This window comes from Notolepis coatsorum, assembly GCF_963971535.1.
Source record: "Notolepis coatsorum genome assembly, chromosome: 10".
Taxonomy (NCBI): Eukaryota; Metazoa; Chordata; class Actinopteri; order Aulopiformes; family Paralepididae; genus Notolepis; species Notolepis coatsorum.
In genome coordinates this window covers 24,677,447-24,702,454 of record NC_140174.1, presented here as the reverse complement: position 1 = coordinate 24,702,454, position 25,008 = coordinate 24,677,447, and the positions used below count along the sequence as shown (strand labels likewise).

Here is a 25,008-nt window from a genome sequence, read left to right as displayed (position 1 = left end):
TCTTTTCCCCTTAGCTCCCTGTGTGTATTTTTTCACATAACTAGTGCAGTGCCCGTTTGCGGCATGGCCGTTCAGAGTGCATGTCCCTTCGCAACGTATGTCCCTTTGCGTTCTAGAGAACCACGGTAAGGCTGCTTGCAGCGTTCTCAAAAACCGCTCATCCAATTGACTTCACACGACTTGACGCTGCACTCCCTTGGGTCCTCAGCAACAGTGTGAAGTTGGCCAGACTGTCAGCCAGCGGTCTGATCCCACCCACCCCCTACCACAAATAGGCAAAACACAAAGGTGTTTCATTTGTTCATGTGGCTGTGACAAATAAACAAGTCTGATCTCAAGTCTCATTTGAATCTGAACACACACACACACACACACACACAAAACAATCGGTTTCCTTAGTTTACAGGCCAAAAAGTCAAGTTTGTGGTTACAGTGACACCATATGGCCAAATGGCACCACGATTTGACATTGCACTCCCTTGAGTCCTCGGCAATACACCACCCGCCAAGTATGAAGTCGAACGGATGACCGGTTCCTGAGATATGCGTAAAGTTAGTTGTTGTAGCGCCACCACGGCACCAAATTCAACACTGCACTCCCTTGGATTCTCAGCAATATACCCGCCAAAACGTGAAGGTGGTCGGGCGAACAGTTCTCGAGATATGCAAAGGACTAACGGACGGAGACGCGGAGATTCCTTCCTTTTCTTCTGTTGTACTCCATAGCAGTGTGGCATTGACGATTTGACATCCAATTTTCAATTACACTCTCCTCCTATTCTGTTCCTTCCACACCACAGATCGGGTGTTATTTATTATTAAAAGGTTGAAAAAGGTCGGGAAGTGTGTGTATTGATTTGAGACTCTGTGGTAAAAAATAATGGTTCATCTTATCTGAACAAGTGAAGTGGGCGAGTCGACAAGGGAGTAATGTTAGGAACCATAACCGGCTGGTTTGCAGTATTTTATTAAATAAACGTTTAATTCAACCATGATGAGGTCGGTTTGAGAACAAATTCTTCTTTACAAGCAAAGCAGGCTATTCTTGGTCCTCACTCCACAATGGTGTAACAGACTTCCAAGTTCCCACCACAGTCAGGACAGCTGAAACCAGCCAAATTGTCTGTTGTCAACTAAAAACACACTACTTCAATTAATATCTGAAAAAAAGAAAAAATACTAACTTTCTTTTCTTTTTACTAAAATAGTCTTTTACTATTATGCACTTTGCTTCTAAGTAATCTACCTTGCCTATACTACTACATACTATCAGCGGTGTAAAATACTTGAGTAATTGTACTTTGTTACAATACTTAAGTACTGTTTTTGGGGATTTGCACTTTACTCGAGTATTATTAGGTTTGTATACTTGTACTTTTACTCCATTACATTTCAGAAAAAAAAAAACATACTTTTTACTCCTTAAATTTAAAATGCAGACCTACAAAGTACAAATCTCGCAGGTCTAACCATTTTAATTAGTATATTTGTTTCTCTGGCCGAAATAACGTTATTAATCCTGCGGCCGCACTTTATTTAAAAACAGCCAATCAAATCCCCATCAATGGAAAATTAACCCGCCCATACCAATGCTGATTTGTCCTTGTGCAAGGCTAGAAAGCGGGGATCTTTTAAACCCCTGCTATTAGAAGAATAGACCGTCAGAGTGACAAGCTACAGAATATGGGCACAAACGATAGTACGAGTGATGAAGAGGAAGAAACGGAACATTTCATTCCCCCGGGAATAAAACAAGTTTTTACTTTTACTTTTTAGTACTTAAGTACATTTAAAAGTAGAAAATGTTTTACTTTTACTCAAGTGTGTTTTAGCCAGATACTCTGACTTTTACTTGAGTAAGATTTTGAGACAGTACCCATACTTTCACTTAAGTATAATTTCTGGGTACTTTTTACACCCCTGCATACTATGCTAATATGTAACTGCACTCTATACTACTGTCTATACTATGCACTCAAGACTGTAGCAGCACTCAAGTTCAACACTGTTTGACGAGTTGTACACTTCCTGCTGACTTGTTGTACAGAACTTGTAAGTCGCTTTGGATACAATCATCAGCTTTAATGACTAAATATAAATGCAATGACAAAAGGCAAACTTCTCTGGAGAAAAGGGATGGGAGGTTGGATGGATATTTGACAGACGGAATACACCGTGGGAGAATATTACAGCAAGGCGACGAGAGAGTGACGGCACACAGCGGACGAAATACCAAACAAAATAATAGCATAACCGCAAACAAAAGGAGTCACGTTACAAACGCATTCAAAGATGGGTAGTGGTGATGGCGCCTTTTGTGTTTTAAATGAATAAGACAGAACCACACTGTGCCCCCTGTGGCCAAGGAGAGTAGCACGCCTTCTCTTCGGCCACCGGGCTCGAGGCCAACTTTGGAAAGGCAGCGCTAATGACTGTCACACAAAGGCCAAATGTCTTGCGGCAAGGGAGGGTGGGGGAGAGCCGGCGGCGCTCTGCTCGCTCCATCGCACGCCCGCGTGCCGGCTGTGGAGCGCAGCCAGGCGGCCTGGTGTACGCTCCCGTGGCTCCACCGCCTCCAGCCCTTAGCGACCTTAGCCTTAACTCCACCCGACCTGTCATCCCTATTTGGCTGACTACGCCCTCCTCCTCCTCCTCCTCCTCCTCCTCCTCCTCCTCCTCCTCTCCTGTCTTCTCTCATCCCTCTGTTTTGGTATCACTATCATCCCTGTTCTTTCTGGCTTCTTTTTTCACTTCCACACACAGTGGCTGGTTTGGTGCCAAATTGTCCTCCATCGACTAAAAACGTCTGCAATCACTACTTTAACACTTTGAGTGCCAGCCACGAGAAATCTTGCCATGCGTTGAGTGCCAAGGACGAGAAATCTCGTTATTTAATCGTTTTTTCTTTTTTTTAATTTCCAAAAACGAGCGTTTTTCTAAATGGTATAATGTACCGATGAAATAACAATCCGTTTCTTATATGTTGACTGCAAGCAAGTCATTGATAAGTGACGGGCGTATTAGACACATAGCCATAATTTAAGATATAGTTTATGCGTTCGCAAATGTGCTCGCCCTCTCATTGAATAGAGCACTGGCACTCAAGTGCTAATTCTAGCGCCCCCTGCTGGCACTCAAAGTGAAAAGTTTATTAACAGATTGCAGAATGAGTACAGTACAACTCAATACATACAATTGTTAAGGGGATGCAGACCAGAGAAAGACTTTCGTCTTGTTTACATCAGGGTCCCCCATTTTCAATTCATCATAACATATATGACATACATGCAGGGACCGAAACTAGAGAGCGCCACCCGCCATTTGCGCTCAGTTTTTACGTTTGGCGCCTCCCACTGAGACGTCTGAGCGCCGTGTGACGGGCAATCAAATAGTCATGTGAAAACCGAAAATCATGATCCAATTCTTTAGCGGAGTTCTCACTCGCTGTCTCAGCAGACATGAAGCGCGCACCGCGCACTGCTGCTGCTGCTGCATGTAAACAGAGGCTATTGCCTCCGAGTCACCGTGACGTTAGTTAGCACTGCTGCTGCTGCTAATGCCTGCATGTAAACAGAGGCTATTGCCTCACCGTGACGTTAGTCTAGTCAGTGTGGGACCTTCGTGAGATAACGTTAGCTACCGTTACAAAATGACCCAGTCAACTATTCACTTAGTTTAATACACGAGGCATTGTGTAACGTTATCCAGCCGGCTAGCTACGGATAGCTCCCGACATCAACAAATCCTCCAGCAATAGTCCAGTGCATAATACCTCCGTTGGCTAGGTAACTAGTCACTACGAAATGTCGCAGTAAACTAAATAGTTCACTGAGGCGTTGTCCCAATGCCATCCAGCAGTAGCTACAGATAGCTCTTGGCATCAATGTCCTACAAGGCTACAACAACAACATGCGTATTCGAGTCCCTGGTTTACATCGCATGAGTGAGGGCTGCTGACTAGGGTCCAGGTGCAGCGCCGGAGAATTCTTTTGCATGCTGAATGTAGCGTTTAGGGTCCAGCTGCACCCCCGGAGAATCCTTGCTGGAGCTGGAGGCCACTCGAGTATACACACAGACAGTGGAGCTGTTTGCAGACAGCGAGGTGGCGATGTCTCGCAGATAACACAATCACAAGTATGATTATATAATATATATATTTTATTAAAAAAAAATCTATATAAAATAATAATAAAAAAAAAATTTATCAAAAAAAAGTTGGCGGGTAAGAAATATGCTTGGCGGTGTAAGATTCTGATCAAACTGGCCAGTATCACGTCTTCGTCTGTTTGGCCCTCCATCCAATTCCTCTGCGTTGTGTACTTTTAATGGTCCTGACGTCTCCGATACTGGTAGATAAGATCCTTATCTCCCCCGTTAGTGCAATCCATAAACCATAATACTTCCCCACCTCCGTAAGAATTCGACACTTCGACAACGTGAAATACCTTACAAGGAAAAGCGTGGTTTTATTTCTCTAAACAGAAACCTCAGCTCAGATGTTAACAGATTGTATTGTCCTTGAAGAGTCTATTTCTAATGATCTTTCGGTGTGTTCATCTATCGTCCTTTTGTTATTCAGTCCAATAGTGGTCAGGCCTGGTCGTTAGCCTGAAACCCTCCTCGTGTTAGCCGAAGCTACTGTAATGATGATGTGGCATTCTCCCTTCCCCCCCCCCTAGATGGTGGAGGAGGAAGAGTCTCTCCTGGTTCCTTCCCTCCCAGTCTCAGTCAGATTCTAGTCTGCTCTACCCGGAAACACCGTTCGACTTATAGGTCTTCGTCGTAGCAACGACGGCCCCCCGCCCCTCTCCTGGTTGTCATGCGACGTGCTGTCATGACGACTGCTAACCTTTCACACCATTAAACGTTTCATCCACTGTTGCATTAAAGAGGTCACCCCTCTCCTCCTGCTCTGGGCCTACACTCTAATCTCAGATGTTCTTCTAAGGAATTCATAACAAAACCCTCGCTGACGCGGCCTGTGCCTGTGAAATCACTGGTTCCACCACCGTCACCGTCTTCCATGCACATTTCAATCACCGTTTTAGCTGTGGTCATCTCTCCCCAATCTATACATCACATACATTGAAAAAGCACCGTTTTCTCTCAATCCCCCCTTGATTCTTATCACCCCTTCAGAATCATAAATCATTATTTGGTTTTTCAATTAATTATGCCAAAAATAGCCTGTGGTTGAAGCAAACCAACCTCGTCTCTCGTGCACAAGAAACGAAGACGGCCCACGGTCAACCCAGTGATCCTGCTGCCTGATGTCTGTTTGCGCCCCCCTTCGTGCACAAAGGGAACCGAAACCGACCACCAAAACCAACAACATCCAACGACTCATAACCATTGGAGCCCCCCTGTCTGCTCCCAATAATTATATCCTGTTGTTCTACTGTTCTCCCTCTTATCTACCTTCTATATATATATATATCCTTCTATACATATATCTTATATATGAATCCTCCATTTATATCTCATACTCCTAATCAATGAACACAGGACTTCTCGCTGTTGTCTCGTCTCTCGATCTCCTGATTGACTCTGAAAGGAAGTCCCTGTTTGTTCATGATTCACCGCCCGTGCTCTGTTGTTTCTGTACGCTCTCTACAACGTCTCCGCAGGGAAACCCCCTCCGATGTCCGCCTCGTTCTCCCCTGGGCAAACACCGCCTGCGACCGCTGGACTCCGCCTCGTCGGCCGTCTCCGCCCCGTCGGTCATCTCCGCCCTGTCGGTCATCTTGGTTGAGGCTCATCTCCACCGCCATCGGCCCTCTCTCTCGTCGTGGACAATCTGTGTACCAGGCTGCGGTGCCTGGCCCCTGCGGCTTCCTCCTCCTCCAGTCTGTCTCCTGGCCATCTCCATCGCTGTCGGTGTCATTCCCCCCTTGAAAGCAGAAACACAACACCGGCAGTCTTTCTGTACACTCGACCCTGTGTTTTCTATTAGTCTACCGTGGCTTTGGGCCTGCAGCTCGTTCTCTATATATTTTTTCCCTCTGCAAGCCCCTGCCATGGCCACGCCCTTTCAGACTGTTGGACGGTGTGAGTGTCCTACAGCCCATGGCGCTATTTGTTCTCTATTAGTCCCCCACCTTCTCAACACCCATATCTAATCCTACAGGGCTGTTCCCTGTTTTGTTGTCTTCCGGCGTGACACCAGCAGCTAAACGATACCCACTCGGCGCTCTACGTTTGTCCCACGGGTGACCCCCAGCGCGCGCCAGTTCTTTCTGGTGACGTGTCCCCTCAAGACTCTGCCACTCTGCCTATTTATTAGGTGTGAGAAGGCCCCACTGGAGATCGAACTCCCTCTTATTTCATAATTAAACTTATTTAATTAACCTGTATATCGATCTTATTATTATGATAATAACATACAACCGAGCATCGCTCTAACATACAACAGAGCAGGTTGGTTCCCTGCTCCTAACTCACATACGTACTCGTACTATCATCTAACATACAACAGAGCTGTCCGTCGCCCTATACCCTACGGGCTGTCTACCGTCGCCCTGGAGCTGTCACCGTTGCTCTATACCCTACGGGGCTGTCTACCGTCGCCCTGGAGCTGTCACCGTCGCTCTATACCCTACGGGGCTGTCTACCATCGCCCTGGAGCTGTCACCGTCGCTCTATACCCTACGGGGCTGTCTACCGTCGCCCTGGAGCTGTCACCGTCGCTCTATACCCTACGGGGCTGTCTACCGTCGCCCTGGAGCTGTCACGTCGCTCTATATACCCTACGGGGCTGTCTACCGTCGCCCTGGAGCTGTCCCGTCGCTCTATATACCACACTTTGAGTTCCTTTACAAAGTTCTCACATACACCACCGTGTATACACACAAGCAGTGGTAATTTTGAAAAATTCAACTCCTTAATTAACTTAAACTCTACATATTCGCCTATGGGTAATGGAAACTCCCCAGCACCCCCCCCCCCCCCCTCCGCAATTAAACTCCTTAATTGAATTAAACTCTAAATATTCCCCTATGGGTAATGGAAACTCCCCAGCACTACCCCCCCCCCTCCGCAATTAAACTCCTTAATTGAATTAAACTCTAAATATTCCCCTATGGGTAATGGAAACTCCCAGCACTACCCCCCCCCCCCTCCGCCACTAGGTGGCGACCTACTCCTCCATTTGCCTGTATTATCCCACTGCCCCCCTAGATGGCGGCCAAAACTCAGTCTAGAGGATTGTAGGTGACGTGTCACTTCCTGATTCTAAACCCCTCGTGGCTCTGCGGCCATTTTGACTCGGTGCAAATGGCTACTCTCTCAACAAACGGCCGCTGCCCTTCCTTCCAAGGCCTGAAAACACCGCTGTTTTTCCTCTCTTTCCTATCCATTATCAGGGGACGCTTTCTCAGACTAATACTCTTGCCTGATCGGACATAATACACACTGGTACAATCTCCTTTCGACTTTCCTTCTGTTATGAAAACAGTCCCGCCATAAAAAATTTTCGATCTGATTCAAGCGCCCCCCCCCCCCCTTTCCTCATCTCGCATTTACCCTCCTTAAACCAAAACTGTGCAGCCTGCCTCATTTGCTTTTCATTCTCTGGTAGATAACACCCTCGATTTTCACCATGGCTCTCTGCTCATATTATTACAGCTGGCATTCTCTCTCTGTGTCAAACTAGAAATGTTTACGTTTACGGATTCACTATCTGTTCGTTTTTATTTGGCTATAAAATCAAAACAACCGTGTGCACAGTGAACTCACATTTTTGATCGGAGCGCTGTTTCCCCTACAGCGCTGGTTCGCCTCCAGACCGCTCGACTCGCCGCTCTCTCCCAGGGCTGGCCGGCCTTGCTTCGATCATGATTCTCCCACACATTGATGACTGTTGTCCACTGTCGCCCCATTATTGAAAAAGTCTTTATCCGTTGTTCTTATCTCTTGCAAATCCGGCTGTCATCAACAACCAACTGTTCCCGTTGTTTTAATCTCTTGCAAATCCGGGTCCCAACGGCATCAACTGTAAGATTCTGATCAAACTGGCCAGTATCACGTCTTCGTCTGTTTGGCCCTCCATCCAATTCCTCTGCGTTGTGTCTTTTAATGGTCCTGACGTCTCCGATACTGGTAGATAAGATCCTTATCTCCCCCGTTAGTGCAATCCATAAACCATAATACTTCCCCACCTCCGTAAGAATTCGACACTTCGACAACGTGAAATACCTTACAAGGAAAAGCGTGGTTTTATTTCTCTAAACAGAAACCTCAGCTCAGATGTTAACAGATTGTATTGTCCTTGAAGAGTCTATTTCTAATGATCTTTCGGTGTGTTCATCTATCGTCCTTTTGTTATTCAGTCCAATAGTGGTCAGGCCTGGTCGTTAGCCTGAAACCCTCCTCGTGTTAGCCGAAGCTACTGTAATGATGATGTGGCATTCTCCCTTCCCCCCCCCTAGATGGTGGAGGAGGAGAGTCTCTCCTGGTTCCTTCCCTCCCAGTCTCAGTCAGATTCTAGTCTGCTCTACCCGGAAACACCGTTCGACTTATAGGTCTTCGTCGTAGCAACGACGGCCCCCCGCCCCTCTCCTGGTTGTCATGCGACGTGCTGTCATGACGACTGCTAACCTTCACACCATTAAACGTTTCATCCACTGTTGCATTAAAGAGGTCACCCCTCTCCTCCTGCTCTGGGCCTACACTCTAATCTCAGATGTTCTTCTAAGGAATTCATACAAAACCCTCGCTGACGCGGCCTGTGCCTGTGAAATCACTGGTTCCACCACCGTCACCGTCTTCCATGCACATTTCAATCACCGTTTTAGCTGTGGTCATCTCTCCCCAATCTATACATCACATACATTGAAAAAGCACCGTTTTCTCTCAGCGGGTAGATTCTTCCATCTACCCGCCACTGGCCGGTGAGTCAAAAAGTTAATTTAGCTCCCTGCATACATGACATACAGATAGACAGTACTGCTACATCTATACATTTATGACATATCAGATTTGCAAATACAGTACTGTTTGTGATACAAAAAGTGTCCAGAAAAGGAGTGTATATACATTTGACGTAGAAACTGTACATTGGGGGATGTTGGGTGGGGTTGGGTGGGTGGTGGGTGGGGGCTGTACATTGGAGGTGGGGGGGGAGGACACTGACTGTACACTGTACATTGGAATACTGACAAAGCCATACTTGGTCATTACTGTACAACGGGTTAGGACATTGTAGGGGCCAGTTTCGAATTGCAGTCTCCCGTAGGTGTTCTTTGAGAGTGTTTTTGAAAGTGGGTAGTGATTCACATTCCTTTACAGCTTTGGGTAGGGCGTTCCAAATTGATGTGGCATAATTGCGAACGTGTTTAGTCCCTTGTTTGAGCCGAATCTGGGTTTAACATGATTTGTGGAGCTCCCTCTGGTGTTGTGATCGTGGTATTCACTGGCCTTTGGGAAGTATTTTGTACATGGGTACCTTGGTCGGGTAGTGTATCTTGTAGACCAGGCCCATTGCAAGTTGCTGTACTCTGTCGTCTACTCTAAGCCATCCTTAGACTAACCTTCATAACTGTCTTTTACTAGTATGCACTCTGCTACTAAGGAATCGACCTTGCCTATACTACTACTACCTACATACGTCTATACTATTATGCACTCAAGACTGTAGCACTGAAGTTCGACACAGTTTGACGAACAATCTCACTGACCCTTAGCTGCCAGAGTTGTACCCTTCCTGCTGACTTGTTGTACAGAACTTGTAAGTGGCTTTGGAGGAAAGTCTCTCTAAATGTAAAATGCAAACAGTTCTCTCCACGTGGTCGGGTTCTCAAAGCACAGGTCAGGTTCTCACAGCGCAGGTTGGTTCTCACAGCGCAGGTTGGGTTCTCACAGCGCAGGTTGGGTTCTCTCCACCCGGTCAGGTTCTCACAGGCAGCGCAGGTTGGGTTCTCTCCACCCGGTCAGGTTCTCACAGCGCTTCGAATGGGCTGTGAGGTGGAACCCGACATGCTACTGTGGTGGAACCCAACTCATCAATTATGTCCGTAGACGGAACTTCATGATCAATACTTTTTAATTTTTAATTTAACCAGGAAGTCCCAGATACAAGATCTCTTTATCAAGGGAGACCTGGCCAAGATAACAGCAATAACATTTGCGATACATCACACAGCAATAAGTCATTTTGCAGTGGGGACCCGACTACAGAAAGCAGCGACATTCTTCTTGTAGGAAGTTATGTAACAGAGATTTAAATGAGCAGAGAGAGACCAGTGTGTCTAAGTGGATGTTGTCCTGTAGCCCATTCCATGCCCAATGTGCGAAGCGAGACAAAGCTGTCCTTCCTAGTTCAGTGTTGTATTCTGGGAGTTTTTAAAAGTAGCCATCTTGTGGACCTGGTATGGTAGCTGTTAGAGGCAAAGCAAATTAGATTAGAAAGGTATAGGGGAAGCTTCCCTAGGACGGCCTTATATATAAAAAATATATAGGTTTAATAGTGAACACATAGTAACAAAGTTGTGGATTAAATGACAGGGGTGCTTCCATCCTGGCCAGCTAGGAGAACACTGATGTCGAGAAGTGGATCCACTCTTTTGTGTGTAAAGAAGAAGGGGGGGGGGGGGGGGGGTTGAGTTCTAACTTCTAGGTGTGAGTTTCAAGCTATTTTTAGGACAAACAAAGGGATTCTCCACAGCTTAGTGTAACAGAGTAGTGTCCTTCCTGAGGGAATTGGGATGAGGAGCAGGTACTTTATGGACGGCAAGCTCCTCCTGGACGTAGATGCTGAGGAGTGGAGGCTCTGGTGGGAAGGCCTCTGTCCGTCTCTCTCTCTCTCTCCTCTCTCTCTCCCTTCTCTCCCTCTCCCTCTCCTTTCTCCAATGTGAGCTCTTGGCTCCTGGCCAGGCCTGCGACACTGAGGAGCTGAAGTGGGCACTTTTAGAGCAGCTCTACTGAACACAAGGCCAAGACAAAAGAAGGGTGTGTGTGTGTGTGTGTGTGTGTGTGTGTGTGTGTGTGTGACAAGAGTGCGCACACGCAACGCATCCTGTCGTGCGAGGACAAGCTACCAGAGCCGTAGCTGTGGGTTCATGATCTTTTTTATCTTTTATTACGGATCCCATTAGTCATCACCGCAGCAACAACTAGTCTTCCTGGGGTCCACACACAACAAAACGGTACACACATACATACCATTATAGTAGCATACATTTAAAAATATATTCCAATATTCCTACATATAAAGATAATTCCAAATAGCATTACAGTAGTACACAAACAGAGTATCAGATCACAGAAAATACAATAACCCATTACTTCGTCTCCAAAGGCCTAACAACGCATAACAACGAGACACTCTTTTTTAAAGTATGAACCGCGGCCTCAGAACGGACGATTGATAGGCGCTCCTCCGCGGTCGCGGCGGATCGGTAACATTTAATGAGCCTGCGATCACCTTTGCTCCCGCGGCTCGCGCCAAATCAATGGCCTGGTCCGGCGGCTCCTCGTGGCTGACATGGTGGCTCTGCACGTCCGCGCCGGAGATGAAAGAGGCCTGACAGACAAGTTTATTAAAAAACGGCCGCAGAGAGAAACCTGTCGGCGGGCAAACACGAGGTGCCCTGCTGCTGCTGTTGCTGTTGTTGTTGTTGTTGTCGGCGCCTCTGCGGTAGCGCTTTGTAGCCTTTCCCCCTCAAGAGAGTCTGGTCTGAGGACGCCAACATGTGGCGTCTCTGTACTGAAGCCGGGGAGGCGACGGTCCTTTGCTTAACCCGCTGTGTTGACTCAACAGCCGAGGGGGTGGACAGGAGGACGTGTCACATGTCTGAAGAAGACGCAGGTCGTCTGAGGATACACCGTGCCACGGAGGAACCAATGAACCGACGACCAGGCCATGACCATGTTATTCCTCCTCCCCCGTGTGTTCCTTCCTTCCTCGACGTCAGAAAAACCTCCTGTTGTTATTATCTCATCCAGCGACTCGACCGGTGTCAAACCGATACCCCCCTTTATCGGCGACGTTTATGTTCGCGGAAACGAACGGCCCCTATATTCCACAGTGAACGCTGACGGTTTGACGGATAACATGGTGGCGCTGCTGCTAGGCCTGAGTGAGCGCTAAGCAGCGGTTCTGTTAGTGTTTCGAGGCGGGCCGTGATGATGACTTAACCTGGGTCTGTGTGTGTCTCTCTCCCAGGATTGTGTTTTGCTAACTTCACTCTGTGTTAGTGTTGGAGGGTTAAGTTTCCCTGTAGGCACTGGGGGGGGGGGGGGGGGGGGGGGGGCCTGTGCTGTGTGTGTGTGTGTGTGGGGGGGGGGGGGGGGGCGGGACTTGGTTCATGTCAGGGAGTGCCGGTCACGGCTTGGGAGACGAACGCCACTCTTAATGGCTCCTGACACCAAAGCTCTGGGACTTCGTCCTCCTGACTCGCGCCCCTCTCTCTGCCTGGGGCTGGAGAGACACACACACACGCACGCACGCACGCACGCACACACACACACACACACATACACATACACATACACATATACATACACACGCACACAGGCACATACACATACACATACACATTACACATACACATACACACACATACACATATACATACACATACACATACACATACACATACACATACACATACACACACATCACATACACATACACATACACATACACATACACACACATACACACACACACAGCACAAAGATTCAAGATATGTATTTGTCACATGCAGTTAAACAGACGATTGTTACACGCCGTACAATGAAAATCTTACTTTGCTCGTTCCCCCTTCACACATAATCACAAAATAATATAGACTTAAACTAGAATATATAAAAATGTTAAGAAAAAGTTCAATGCTAAAATAAAGATCTTAAAAAGATAAATGAAGTATAGAAAATTGTATAAAGTAAACAAATACGCACACACACACACACACACACACACACACACACACGCATAGACATGTAATACGCAGCACACAACGTACATAGATGCCAGTGATTCGGTTTTGGTGCTTCACCAATTCCTCCTTTTTGTCGGTGGTTCAATTTGATAAATATTTAAGTGTAATTGATCCACTAATTCAGCAATAATTTATGCAATTAAAACTCACACCAAGCCACAGTGTTTGTTTCATAATGTCCTAATTCAATTCATTTTAATTACGTATTTGACCGGCAAAATCTGTTGAAGTCCGACATATTTAATCTCTCCGGTCTTAATGTCCGGTGAAAATAATGCCCTCTAAGCACAATTTGATTATTTGAATTGTATTAAAATAGGCTAAAATTAAATAGCCTATGCGTGAACGAACAATCATTACATTGTTTCATCTGTTGCTTCACCAAGCAGGTATAATAATGTTGTCAGCGAGAGCTTAGTGCTTGGTTTTGCGAGTGCATGTGTAGCTGCAGAGCCGGAGAAGCAGCGGCACAGTGCAGTACTCCAATTCAGCCATTGGCAATTCAGCTGTTGGGTGGGGGCGCCTGTTGAGCGGTCCCAGATAGAGCCAAAAACTGCTGAATCTGCTGCTCTGCAGCGCCATACTCTTTGCAAATAAGTCGTTGCGAGGTTGAGAGAGTCATCACGCCAAACCCACGATAATGTTGCCGTCTCTCTCTGCCAAATTCTCAGTTCTTCGCTTGATATAATTAATACAAATGTCAATATAACGGAATTCGTTAGCTTATAAAAATGTGATTATAACAGACTGCTGTTTATTAATGTCGGGCGACTGCCCACAGACACCTATTTGATTTAAAGTCGGCAGCAGCACGGAGTCTCGGGACTTATTTTATTTGGAATATAATGATTGTATACGCAAAAGTAGCCTAGTTTTAAGTTAAAATATTATAAATCTACATGCCTTGAGGATGTCAATTATTTTTAAGCTCAATAAACTCTGACCGGAATTTCTTTCATTTGACCGGTAGATTTAAATCTACCGGACCCTGAGACCGGCAACAATTTTTTCTAACGGAAACCTGACACACACGCACGCACGCACGCACGCACGCACGCACGCCCACGCACGCACGCACGCACGCACGCACGCACACACACACACACACACACACACACACACACCAGAACAGCTCCCTCCCATCTAAAAGACTCTCCTCCTCGTCCCAGGAGCAGGAGGTAAGGAGGATGGGAGATTGGCAGAGGCAGAGACGGCCTCTTGGAGGTTCCCCAGGGTCCTGAGGCCTGCTCCGGTCTGAAAGGGTTTAATGGAGTTGAACTAAGGACAGTCAGCCAGCCAGACACATGGCGCTGTAGTGGGACTCAAGCCAGCGCACTTGAGTGAGTCTGAGCAGACCTCGTTGTACTCTGACCAGGGGAGGATGATTCCACCAACCAAAACCTTAAAGGGACATATTTGTAGTCTTTTCGACATGTTAATATTGGTCTTTTGAGGTCCCCTAACACGTCTTTGAAGTTTATTCAGTATCATACAAATACGATAATTATCGTACATCTAGCAATGCTGAAATCCAGATCAAGCTGTCGAACTAGGCATTGCACATTGCAGAAGGTTCAGCATAACGTATCAAAGTTGCCATTCAAATGTCAGAAACACATGTTGGGTTCACCTAACATGTGCTGTACTGTAAATGAAAGAAAATAAATTCCTCCTCATTATGTATTATATCACAATGGCAAAGAAAACAAGTGAAACATGAGGTATTTTTACACGTCATTCAACCATATTTTATCCTATTTTTTTTTTACCAATATCTGATTATCTTAGTATCTCTGCATCCATACTAAGAGCACCTCTCTATGCTCTCCACTAATGGTATAAAAAAATACACGTGGACTGACACAAACAAACTCTGTCATAGCTACAGGCAGTTTCTTTTTTCTATATTCCTTTATACACGGACAACAAAGAATCATCTGCGTATCGGTTTTTTTAACAACCAAAAATAGTCTGGGTTTCTGAAATTGTAAGGAAATAGCCCACAGTCAACTCTGACGCATAAAAGCTTAATTTTTTTTTTTTACAAACCAGGCCGTCAACTGTAAGAGGAAAAATGAACTTTATAACATCCCTTCCCTGTTACCGCATAAAGGTTAAATAATAATGTATCGGGATCAGATGTTCTCAGGCCAGCAAGCCTTGTAATTAGGGCTGTACCGAATGCTTCGAAGCTTCGATCATAATGTTGACATTCGAATTCTAATCAACATTCGAAAAAAAGAGAAAAAAACGTTTATTTTATAAATCTTTTTTGTATATGTCTATTCAATCTGTTTAAACCAATGGGGTTTTGCTTCACAGTTGCAGATAAAGTTTAGGCTACACTAATATTATAATATTATACTATAACTTAGACGTCACCATCACTTCACGTCACCGTGCCCTTATTCGATAATTTATATTTGATGAAACTGATTAGTTATATTCATTAAAGAAAGTTGATTTAAAAAAGACTAATTAATCACTTTATTCAAATTGAGGATTTAGTTAAAAAAAATATATATATATTTTTTTATGAAATCCATTATTTTTCTTTTTTTTTACAGACATTCGAAGCTTCGTTCGAATACTTCAATAGAAGCTTCGAATGTAAAAAAATTACATTTGGTACAGCCCTACTTGTAATTAGCTTGTGCGTGGCGGCCGGGTAGCACAGCGGACTAAGCGCCTGTCTACCACCGCAGAGACACTGGTATCGAATCCGTCTGTCAGCGGTGCCTCCGGCTTGGGCGGCCGTCATACTGACACAATAGGCGGTGTCAGCGGGAGGGAAGCCGGTGGGTGGTAATCTGGTCGTTGTAAACAGCGACTCCTACATGTCGGTCAGGGCGCCTGCACAGCGAGGGAGGGAAATGTTGAAGGTAGTGTGACCTCCCACACGTTACACTTCACCAATGAGAGTCCGTGCTGTCGGGTGAAAAGAGGCTGCTGGCTGTCTCCTATGTATCGGAGGAAGCATGTGATAGACTTCAGGGCTCCCTAGACCGACGAGTGGGGGGCACGTGCGCGCAACGACCAGGAAGGGGAGGGGGGAATTGGCATAACGACACAAATTGGGATGGGAGGAAAATACAGAAAAACAGGAGGAGAAAAAGTGGATACATTTTATTTAGCTTGTGCGTTACTTAGTGGGGCCACTCCGGTGGTGCGGCACGGCTGCTCGCCCTTAGCACCTTGCCCCCATCCCCCATCCCCCCCACCCATCCATGTTGGTGTTGTTCACACATGAGCAGCTTGAGTGACAGTGACATTTATGGGCTCGCTCAGACGACACCCGTGTCCGTCCCCCGAGGGTGCCTACCTTACCCCACTCCGCGTGTTCCGGAGGTGGCCAACCATGGCCCCCAGGACCAGGACATCGGCGGGTCTGAATGAGTCGCTGTCCCCGTCTGGACAGCGAAAGCTTTGGGTCGATTTGACCCAGAACGTTTACCTGAAGAGATATCACTCTGAGCCTGGGTCAAGGTGTGGCATTTAATATGGCTGGTGATGGCGATAATTAGAGAGCAGGGCAGCCGTTGGTCGATATATAATGTTGAAATAGTGATATCAACATTATAAAATATGCATCTGATGAAATACAACAACTTGATGATAACAAATGAGACACAAAATGGCTGAACTTAAAGGAACATGCCAACACCATAGGAAATACGCTTACCGTCTTCTCCATGAAGATGGATAGTTACCAATTTCCTCTCTGTCCGGCTGCAAGCTAGCCTCGCTTAGCACAAATGAATGGATGGGGATGCATAGTGGCTAGCCTTGGTGTCGGCCAACCAACACCTGTCTCTTGAGTTTTAAGCTAGGCTAGCCACTACACATCCACTTCCTTTAATTTGTGCTAAGCTAGCGTGCAGACGGATAGCTTTCTACTGAACACACAGAGGAAATTGGTATCCATCTTCTATTTTGACTCTGGAGAAGACTGTACGCGTATTTCCCATAGTGTTGGCGTGTGCCTTTTTTAAGCTCACTAATGTTAGCTAATATTAGCTAGCTATGACAGCTAGGTTTGAACTTGTGAATATTAGCCTAAATTAACATGGAGTTAGCTTAAATTGGGCCTGAAAAATTATTGCTAACCAGTGGATATAAAATATTGCAGTATCATTCCTTTCAACCGGAGCCCTATTTATCCCCTTTCCTGCTAAGCTAGTATGAAGGGATAATGTATGTCAATGGTTTCCTTGTGACATCTAGTTTCATATACCGGTATTTCCGCTCTAGCATTAACACTGTGAAGCTAAATAAAAAAGACAAATAAGAACAACTTCAAAGGCCAGAGGGTGGGACCTATGAACACATTTACTATCCAATAGCATTGTGAGGCTGAACAACAGGACCCATTGACTATGTAAATGTGATTTTTTTTAAATAGCTAAAAGTGATTGTAATTTTGCAAGGCCTCACAGGGTTAACATTTTGCCCACGAAAGATGTCGGTAATGTCGTCCGCTATAGAAAGTGATATATCGGTCTACCCCTAACGGTAGGGTACACCTTTTGAATCCAAAACACTTACTTTCCTCTGCTTGCGTTCATAGCGTCTCAAGTCATGGACGTTCTGGCAAAGGTCAAACTTGAGATGTAAAAAGCAATTAAATAAATCTTTTTCATAGATGATGGATTGATCTATTTTCTTTTATACTTTATACTTTATTTATTTATTTATTTATTATGAATTTTAATAGCACTTCACCAAGGCCAGTCTGCATTTTCCAGTGTCGGACAATATACCGTTCAAATAGGCCAAATTCACAAGGACAGGCATTATTAATGGGCCTAAGCAGTCGGCCTTCGTCGGAGAATCCATTTGGGCTTGGGATTGACGCGACCTTTATTTGGCCCCTGTCTAGCAGCACATTAACATTCACTGAGGAAAAGGGAGGGGGGAGGTGCTAATATGAAGTGGAAGAAGCCTGGCGTGTTTTTTTCCCTCCCTATTCTAATAAGTGTCAGTCAGGTGTAAAGAGCTCTGAGATGGTGCTCTCTGTATTCTGTAGCGGTAGCTCTCTCTCTCTCTCTCTCTCTCTCTCTCTCTCTCTGTCTCTCTCTCTCCCTCCCTCTCTCTCTCTTCCCCTTCCTCCCCCTTCCTCATTCCCTCCTATCACAGGGGCATTGTGTATGGATTTACTGCCCTCAATACCCCAGGAGGCAGATTTGATTTTGCGGTGCACTGGCTAATCTCTCTCTCTCTCTAATCTCTCTCTCCCTCTCTCTCTCTCTCTCTCTCTCTCTCGCTCTCACTCTCTCACTCTCCCTCCTTTCTCTCGGACAAACTTTTTGCTCTTCTCACCCGTTCTATATCCCTGAATTCGCCGTCCGTCTCTCTATATTCACACTCCCTCGCTTCATTCTCCTCTTCTTTAATAAATCCATCTCTCCGTCTCCCTGACCTTTCCCTTCTTCTCCCTGGTGGATCTTAAGTGGTGTTGTTCGGAATTTCACAATTTCTATCATGGTTGTAGAATATATTCAGGAATGTTCTCGGCGTCGTTGGCTTAATGACGCTCCGTATAATGGCTTCATCAACCGAGGAGACAATTTTCAAATGTTTTCCCTAGTCTCATTTGAAACAATTTGGAAATCATATCCGGTGGAGACTGGAGACCCACAGAGCCCCGCTTTGGTTTCCCTCCCATAGATTTAAGAAATGCAAAACGGCTGAACATTATGATCGATTGCTCTTTGTGGATAATGTATCATGGCCTGTCTGTGTCTAATACATCACTGCTTGTTACTTAGCGTTGCCTGATACTGTTATGGATTAATGGCTGCTGATGGGTTTGTATCTTGTAATGCTCACTCCTCTCCTCTCCTCTCCTCTCCTCTCTTCTCTCTCCTCTCCTCTCTCCCCTCTCTCCTCTCCTCTCCCCTCTCTCTCCTCTTCTCTCTCCCCCCTCTCTCTCCCTCCTCTTCTCTCTCCCCTCTCCCCCTATCTCTCCTCTCCCCTCTACCCGCCCCTCTCTCCTCTTCTCTCTCCCCTATCCCCTCCCTCTCCTCTCCTCTCCCCTCTTCTCTCTCCCCTCTCTCCTCTCCCCCCTCTCCTCTCCCTCCTCTTCTCTCCCCCCTCTCCCCCTCTCTCCTCTCCCCTCTCCCCTCTCCCCCCTCTCTCCTCTCCTCTCCTCTCCCCTCTCCCCCCTCTCTCCTCTCCTCTCTTCTCTCTTCTCTCTCCCCTCTCTCCTCTCCTCTCTCTCTCCTCTCTCCTCTCCTCTCCTCTCCTCTCCCCCCTCTCTCCTCTCCCCTCTCCCCCCTCCCCTCTCCTCTCCCCTCTCCTCTCTCCCCCCTCCCCTCTCCTCTCCTCTCCTCTCCCCTCTCCCCCCTCTCTCCTCTCCTCTCTCCCCTCTCCCCTACCTCTCCCCCCTCCTCCCCTCTCCTCTCCCCTCTCCTCCCCTCTCCTCCCCTCCCCTCTCCTCTCCCCCCCCCTCTCCCCCCTCCTCTCCCCTCTCTCCTCTCCCCCCTCTCCCCTCTCCCCCCTCCCCCCTCTCCTCTCCCCCCTCCCCTCTCTCCTCTCCCCCCTCCTCCCCTCTCCTCTCCCCTCTCCTCCCCTCCCCTCTCCTCCCCTCCCCTCTCCTCTCCCCCCCCTCTCCCCCCTCCTCTCCCCTCTCTCCTCTCCTCTCCCCCCTCTCCCCTCTCCTCCCCTCCCCTCTCCTCTCTCCCCTCTCCCCCCTCCTCCCCCCTCCCCTCTCCTCTCCCCTCTCCTCTCCCCTCCCCCCCCTCTCCCCCCTCTCCTCCCCTCTCCTCTCCTCTCTCAGCCACTCTCACTCTCCGGGCTCCATGGCGGCGGCGGTCCAAGGCGGCGAGTGGTCGTGCGGACGCTGCACCTTCCTGAACGCCGGCGCCGCGCCGCGCTGCTCCATCTGCGAGGCGCCGCGCCAGAAGCCCGACCTCAACCACATCCTGCGGCTGAGCAGCACGGAGGAGCCGCAGCGCTGGGCGTGTCCCCGCTGCACCCTCAACAACCCCCAGGGCTCCGGGGCCTGCTCCGTCTGCGGCTTCGGCCCCGCCTCCCCCGCCCCGCCCGCCTCTACCACCACCACGGCCGCCGCCACCGCCAACGGCCTGCTGCCCCCGCTGCCCCCCGAGCCTCCGGCGCCCATCGCCGTCGCCCCCGCTGTGCTCCTGGAGCCCCGGGGGCAGCACCCGGCGCCCAAGAAGGAGGAGGCGATGCGGAGGTCGGAGAGCAACGGGGAGGTGGGCGTGTCGGAGGGCCACCCGTCGGGCTGGGCCTGCCCGCGCTGCACGCTCCACAACACGCCCGTGGCGCTGTCCTGCTCGGCCTGCGGGGGGCCCAGGAAACTGTCGCTGCCCAAGATCCCCCCCGAGGCGCTGAAGGTGCCCGAGGTGCGCACGCCCGTGTCGGGGTTTCCCGTCCACGTGGCGGCAGGGGCCCCCCCGCTCCTCATAGACCTCACGGACGACTCGCCCCCGGCCCCTCCCTGTGAGCCCCAGGAGCCGGCCCCCCCCTCGCAGCCCCTCTCCTCCCCCTTCACCCCCTTCTCCTCTCTCCAGAACAACCCGGTGCCACGCAGCAGGAGAGAGGTGCCCCCCCCGGGACGGCCGCCCAACAACCCGGGCGCCAACACCCCCAGCCCCACCTCCCCGTGCACGGCCAGCGTGCCGCCCCCCCAGCCCTGTCCGCAGCTCCGGCCGCCCAAGCCCAAGCACGCCCAGCCCCAGGAGCCCTCCCACCCCGGCAAGCGCCTCAGCATCTTGGAGGAGGAGGACCAGCACCAGCAGCCGGCCCCCGCCCTCCTCCCCCCCGCCTCCTCCTCCTCCTCCTCCTCCTCGGCGCCGCCCACCTGGAAGTGCCCCGGCTGCTCCCTGCCCAACCAGGGCGGCTCGTCCAAGTGCGAGGCGTGCCGCTCGTCGCGGGCGGGCGCCGACCTCATCGACCTGGTGGGCTGCGAGACGGTGCGCTTCACCCCGGCCAGCCCCTCCAGCCCGGACTTCAGCACCTGGGCGTGTTCCAAGTGCACCCTGCGGAACCCCACGGGCGCCGGCAAGTGCTCGGCCTGCGGCTCCTCCAAGCTGCACGGCTTCCAGGAGCAGCCGGCGTCGCGCTGCTGCCCACACTGTGGCCTCTCCCTGGGGTCCTGCTGCTGCTCCTCCTCCACCCCCTCGTCCTCCTCCTCCTCCTCCGCGGGACATAAAGCACGGAAACAGGCCCGCCTCTTCCCCTCCTCCTCCTCCGTCCCCGCCGCCGCCTCCTCGTCCTCCGCCGCCACCTCCTCCTCCTCCTCGGCGCTCCTCCAGTGGGGCTGCCCCGCCTGCACGCTGCTGAACGACGTGAAGGCCAAGCACTGTGCCGCGTGCCACACGCCCCAGCAGTACCTCGCCCTGCGCAAGGTGGCCAAGCCGCTGAAGAGGAGGGAGAGCATGCACGTGGACGCGCGGCGGCGCAACGACGAGGGCGAGGCCAAGGAGCTCTTGGAGAACATCGTCAGCTTCTGCCGAGAGGTGAGGAGGGGGAAGGGGTGGGGGGGGGGGGTTATACGTGGGTGAGGTGGAGAATGAGAATGAGAATGGGATGAGAATGAGATTTAAAAAGGTCGAACTGCAGTGGAAATTAGGGCTGCACGATTAATCGATTTTTAACCGAAATCGCGATTTGGAATGATGCAATTATCAAATCGCAAAGTCTCTGCTCTCTAAGACTCTGCTCTCTAAGACTCTGCTCTCTAAGACTCTGCTCTCTAAGACTCTGCTCTCGAAGACTCTGCTCTCTAAGACTCTGCTCTCTAAGACTCTGCTCTCTAAGACTCTGCTCTCTAAGACTCTGCTCTCTAAGACTCTGCTCTCTAAGACTCTGCTCTCTAAGACTCTGCTCTCTAAGACTCTGCTCTCGAAGACTCTGCTCTCTAAGACTGCTCTCTAAGACTCTGCTCTCTAAGACTCTGCTCTCTAAGACTCTGCTCTCGAAGACTCTGCTCTCTAAGACTCTGCTCTCTAAGACTCTGCTCTCTAAACTCTGCTCTCTAAGACTCTGCTCTCTAAGAATTCTTTGTCCAGGGGTGACTTTGTGCCGTATCCCTATTGCATCTTTTTTGTCATCCTACTCTCTGGCAAATTAACGAGGCGGTTAATTAAATTCACCCTTTTTTATATTGATTTCCATCGGTTCCCGACCCACATCTCCCTGTAACGCAACGTTAGGGGCAAACGTGTATACTGTATATATATACCCCAAGGTAACATGTATTCTGGACAGAATTCCTCCCTTCCTTGTAACCCCACACTCCAGCTGCAGAACTAAGGACACACGTGACTCACAGAGCAGTGGAACAGCCCACTTTGCACATTTTCATTTGACTGATTGCCCCAACAGCTCCCCACTGAGTCCGCCAGTATTATTATTATTATCCCCAATTCATAGGACATGAATTCATCTAAAGCAAAGCCCAAGTATTTATAGGAATCGGTATAATCCAGAGGCAAGGCTCCAAATACATAATATATTGTTTTATCTTACAGTCACCCTTCGTTAAAAAAAATCTTTTTTACTCTCTGAACATAACAATATTCAGCGTCTTCTGCTGGGTGTGCTCCGACTCTGCCAGGAGGATAATAGGGCTGTCTTAAATACTTCGAAGCTTCGAAGCTTCGTTCGATGGCACGAGCTGCGAACATAAAAAAAAATCGAAGTAAATTTTTTTTTTTTTATAATTTTTTTTTTTTACTAATTTTATTTTATTTTTTAATTTTTTTGCCTCCAAAATCTTGCGCCTCCATTCCAATGAAACGAAAGTAAGCGGCGCCTTCCACCCTCCATTCCAATGAAACGAAAGTAAGCGGCGCCTCGGCCCTCGACTCCACCTCTCAACACTGGATTATCTGTGTTGAAAACAACAAGGACATGTGCAGCAGACATGTCGACGAAGAAGCGAAGCAATGCCGTTTGTTATTTAAGACGGACAGATTTGTGTTCATTGTGCTGCTTTTTTAAAGTCTCCCGACCCATATAAAAATATGTCTTAATAAAACTACTTAATTAATTAATCCAATCCACTTTATTTATAGAGCACATTTAAAAACAACAAAGTTCACCAAAGTGCTGTACAAGTCCCACAACATAAGATAAAAAAAAATAAGAATAAAAAAGAATATATATTAATAAAAATAAAAAAATCTCGAAGCTTCGAATTAAAATCGAAGCTCGGCCCCGAAGCTTCGATTGCCAAAAAAAGCTTCGATTCGAAGGTCAACCCTAGAAGATAATATCATCTGCATAAAGTGACAACATCCTAGAATGACAACATCCAATATTACACCTAGACCAGAGCTTTTGATCTCCTGGGCTGGATCCTTAATGGCCCAGATGAGGGTACGGGATGAAATGACAGTCTTTTTTGTACATTTTAAAGTTAAATGCATCAATCTGGTGCACTTTGAGAGCAAAATAAAGAGGCTAGATCTATGATGAACTGTGTGCTCAAAACACAAAATCGACTAGACTAGTGCTTCCCAATCCTCTCCTCGAAGCACCCCAGCCGTTCCATGTATTTGTTAAATTCCACCACCAAGCACACCTGATTCAACTAATAAAGGGCTAGTTAAGTTGAATCAGGTGTGCTGGTGGTGGAATTTAACAAATGCATGGAACGGCGAGGAGAGGATTGGGAAGCACTGAGCATACATTTGAGCCTTCAAAGAAATGAAGCAAAAGTGGTTACCTGTGTTGAACTGGTTTATTTTTTAGAAAATAAAAAAATATAGTGGATTACTATTACGACTACTACCACTGCCAATACTACTGATACTACTGATTGGCAAACTTTATATAAAAAAATATATATATATATATATATTTTTGGTTCATTATACAACTGTGGCGGGACTAATTGGACTGTGGCGAGCCGCCACAGTCTAGGTCATTAATGGGAAACCCACTCCCTGCTTCACTCCAAATGGCATTGGGAACCAACCAACCAGTAATCAAATCAATTCACTTGGACACTCGCTACAGGAACCTGATATAAGGCCTTGATAGCTTTGTAAAACCATCAACACACCACCCTGGATTAGTTTAAAGAGAAGCAAATCTCTGTTAACCCAATCAAAGGACCTTCCGGAAATCTATAAAGCAGGCATAAGTAGATTTTCCGTCCTGAATTCTTGCTTTAATAACTGTGGTTACTGTACAGATATGATCGATACAGGCCCTGTGCTTCCTGAATCCATTCTACTCTCATCGCTTGGCCCCGGTTAAACCTCTCGAAGAAACCCAATCTTTCATCAAAGATAATGTTGACGACTCATCTCTAAACATTCATTCTGAAATCCGTCCTGGCATTTTATACTTTTTTCCCCCAGCCGTTCTCACATCAGCCCATAGTGCATTTAGTTGCATGCATACCCTCAAGCTGACGTCCTGGGTTTCTGCCTAAGCCAGAGGTCTTAGTAGAAGAGTGTCTATCCATCTCTGCATGCAGCACACACTGCACAGTGATATGTAAGATAAGATAACATAAGATATTCCGTGGGGTAATTTGTGCATCATAGCAGCATGAGGGAGGTGGACGGGTACAGGTATTGGCATGGTAATAGTAGAAAGACATACATATAGGCAATACAATTTGATCTGAATATAAATAATATGAGAAAAAATAAACAGTGTAAACAATAATTAACTCTGAATATAAAAACATGAGACAAATAAACAGTGTAAACAAAGTTGCAGATGAGGGTTTGTATGCTATCGGTTATATTATGTTACAATAAATATAGGCAATAAATAATTAGAATCTGAATATATATAGTATGAGTAATAGTAAAAGTAAACGGTATACAACAGGTACCCTGACTGGCATGATATACGTCATACGTTGTAGTCCACGCAAGAGGCATTCGTGATGGCTCTCGAGTTCTGAAGTTCTGTTAACGTCGACGACTCATCTCGTAAACATTCATTCTCCAATCCGTCCTCCTGGCATTTTATACATTTCTTTTCAGCCGTTCAGCCCATACTGCATTTAGTTCACAATTCCAAAAGGATTTACCGTCAAGCTGACGTCCTGGGTTTCTGCCTAAGCCAGAGGTCTTAGTAG

The 25,008-nt window shown here is 47.7% G+C and overlaps 1 protein-coding gene across 1 annotated transcript in view; it reads left to right on the top strand.

Annotated features, from left to right (window-relative positions):
* The window catches only part of capn15 (calpain 15), a gene marked incomplete at its 5' end in the record, with an annotated part of 132,473 nt that overhangs the window by 26,195 nt on the left and 81,270 nt on the right, over positions 1-25,008 (top strand). Inside the window, 2 exons of the mRNA XM_084322971.1 lie at positions 19,717-21,421; positions 21,648-21,830. Of these exons, the coding sequence (XP_084179097.1) occupies positions 19,717-21,421; positions 21,648-21,830 (1,888 nt within the window). The remainder of the gene's footprint in view (positions 1-19,716; positions 21,422-21,647; positions 21,831-25,008) is intronic.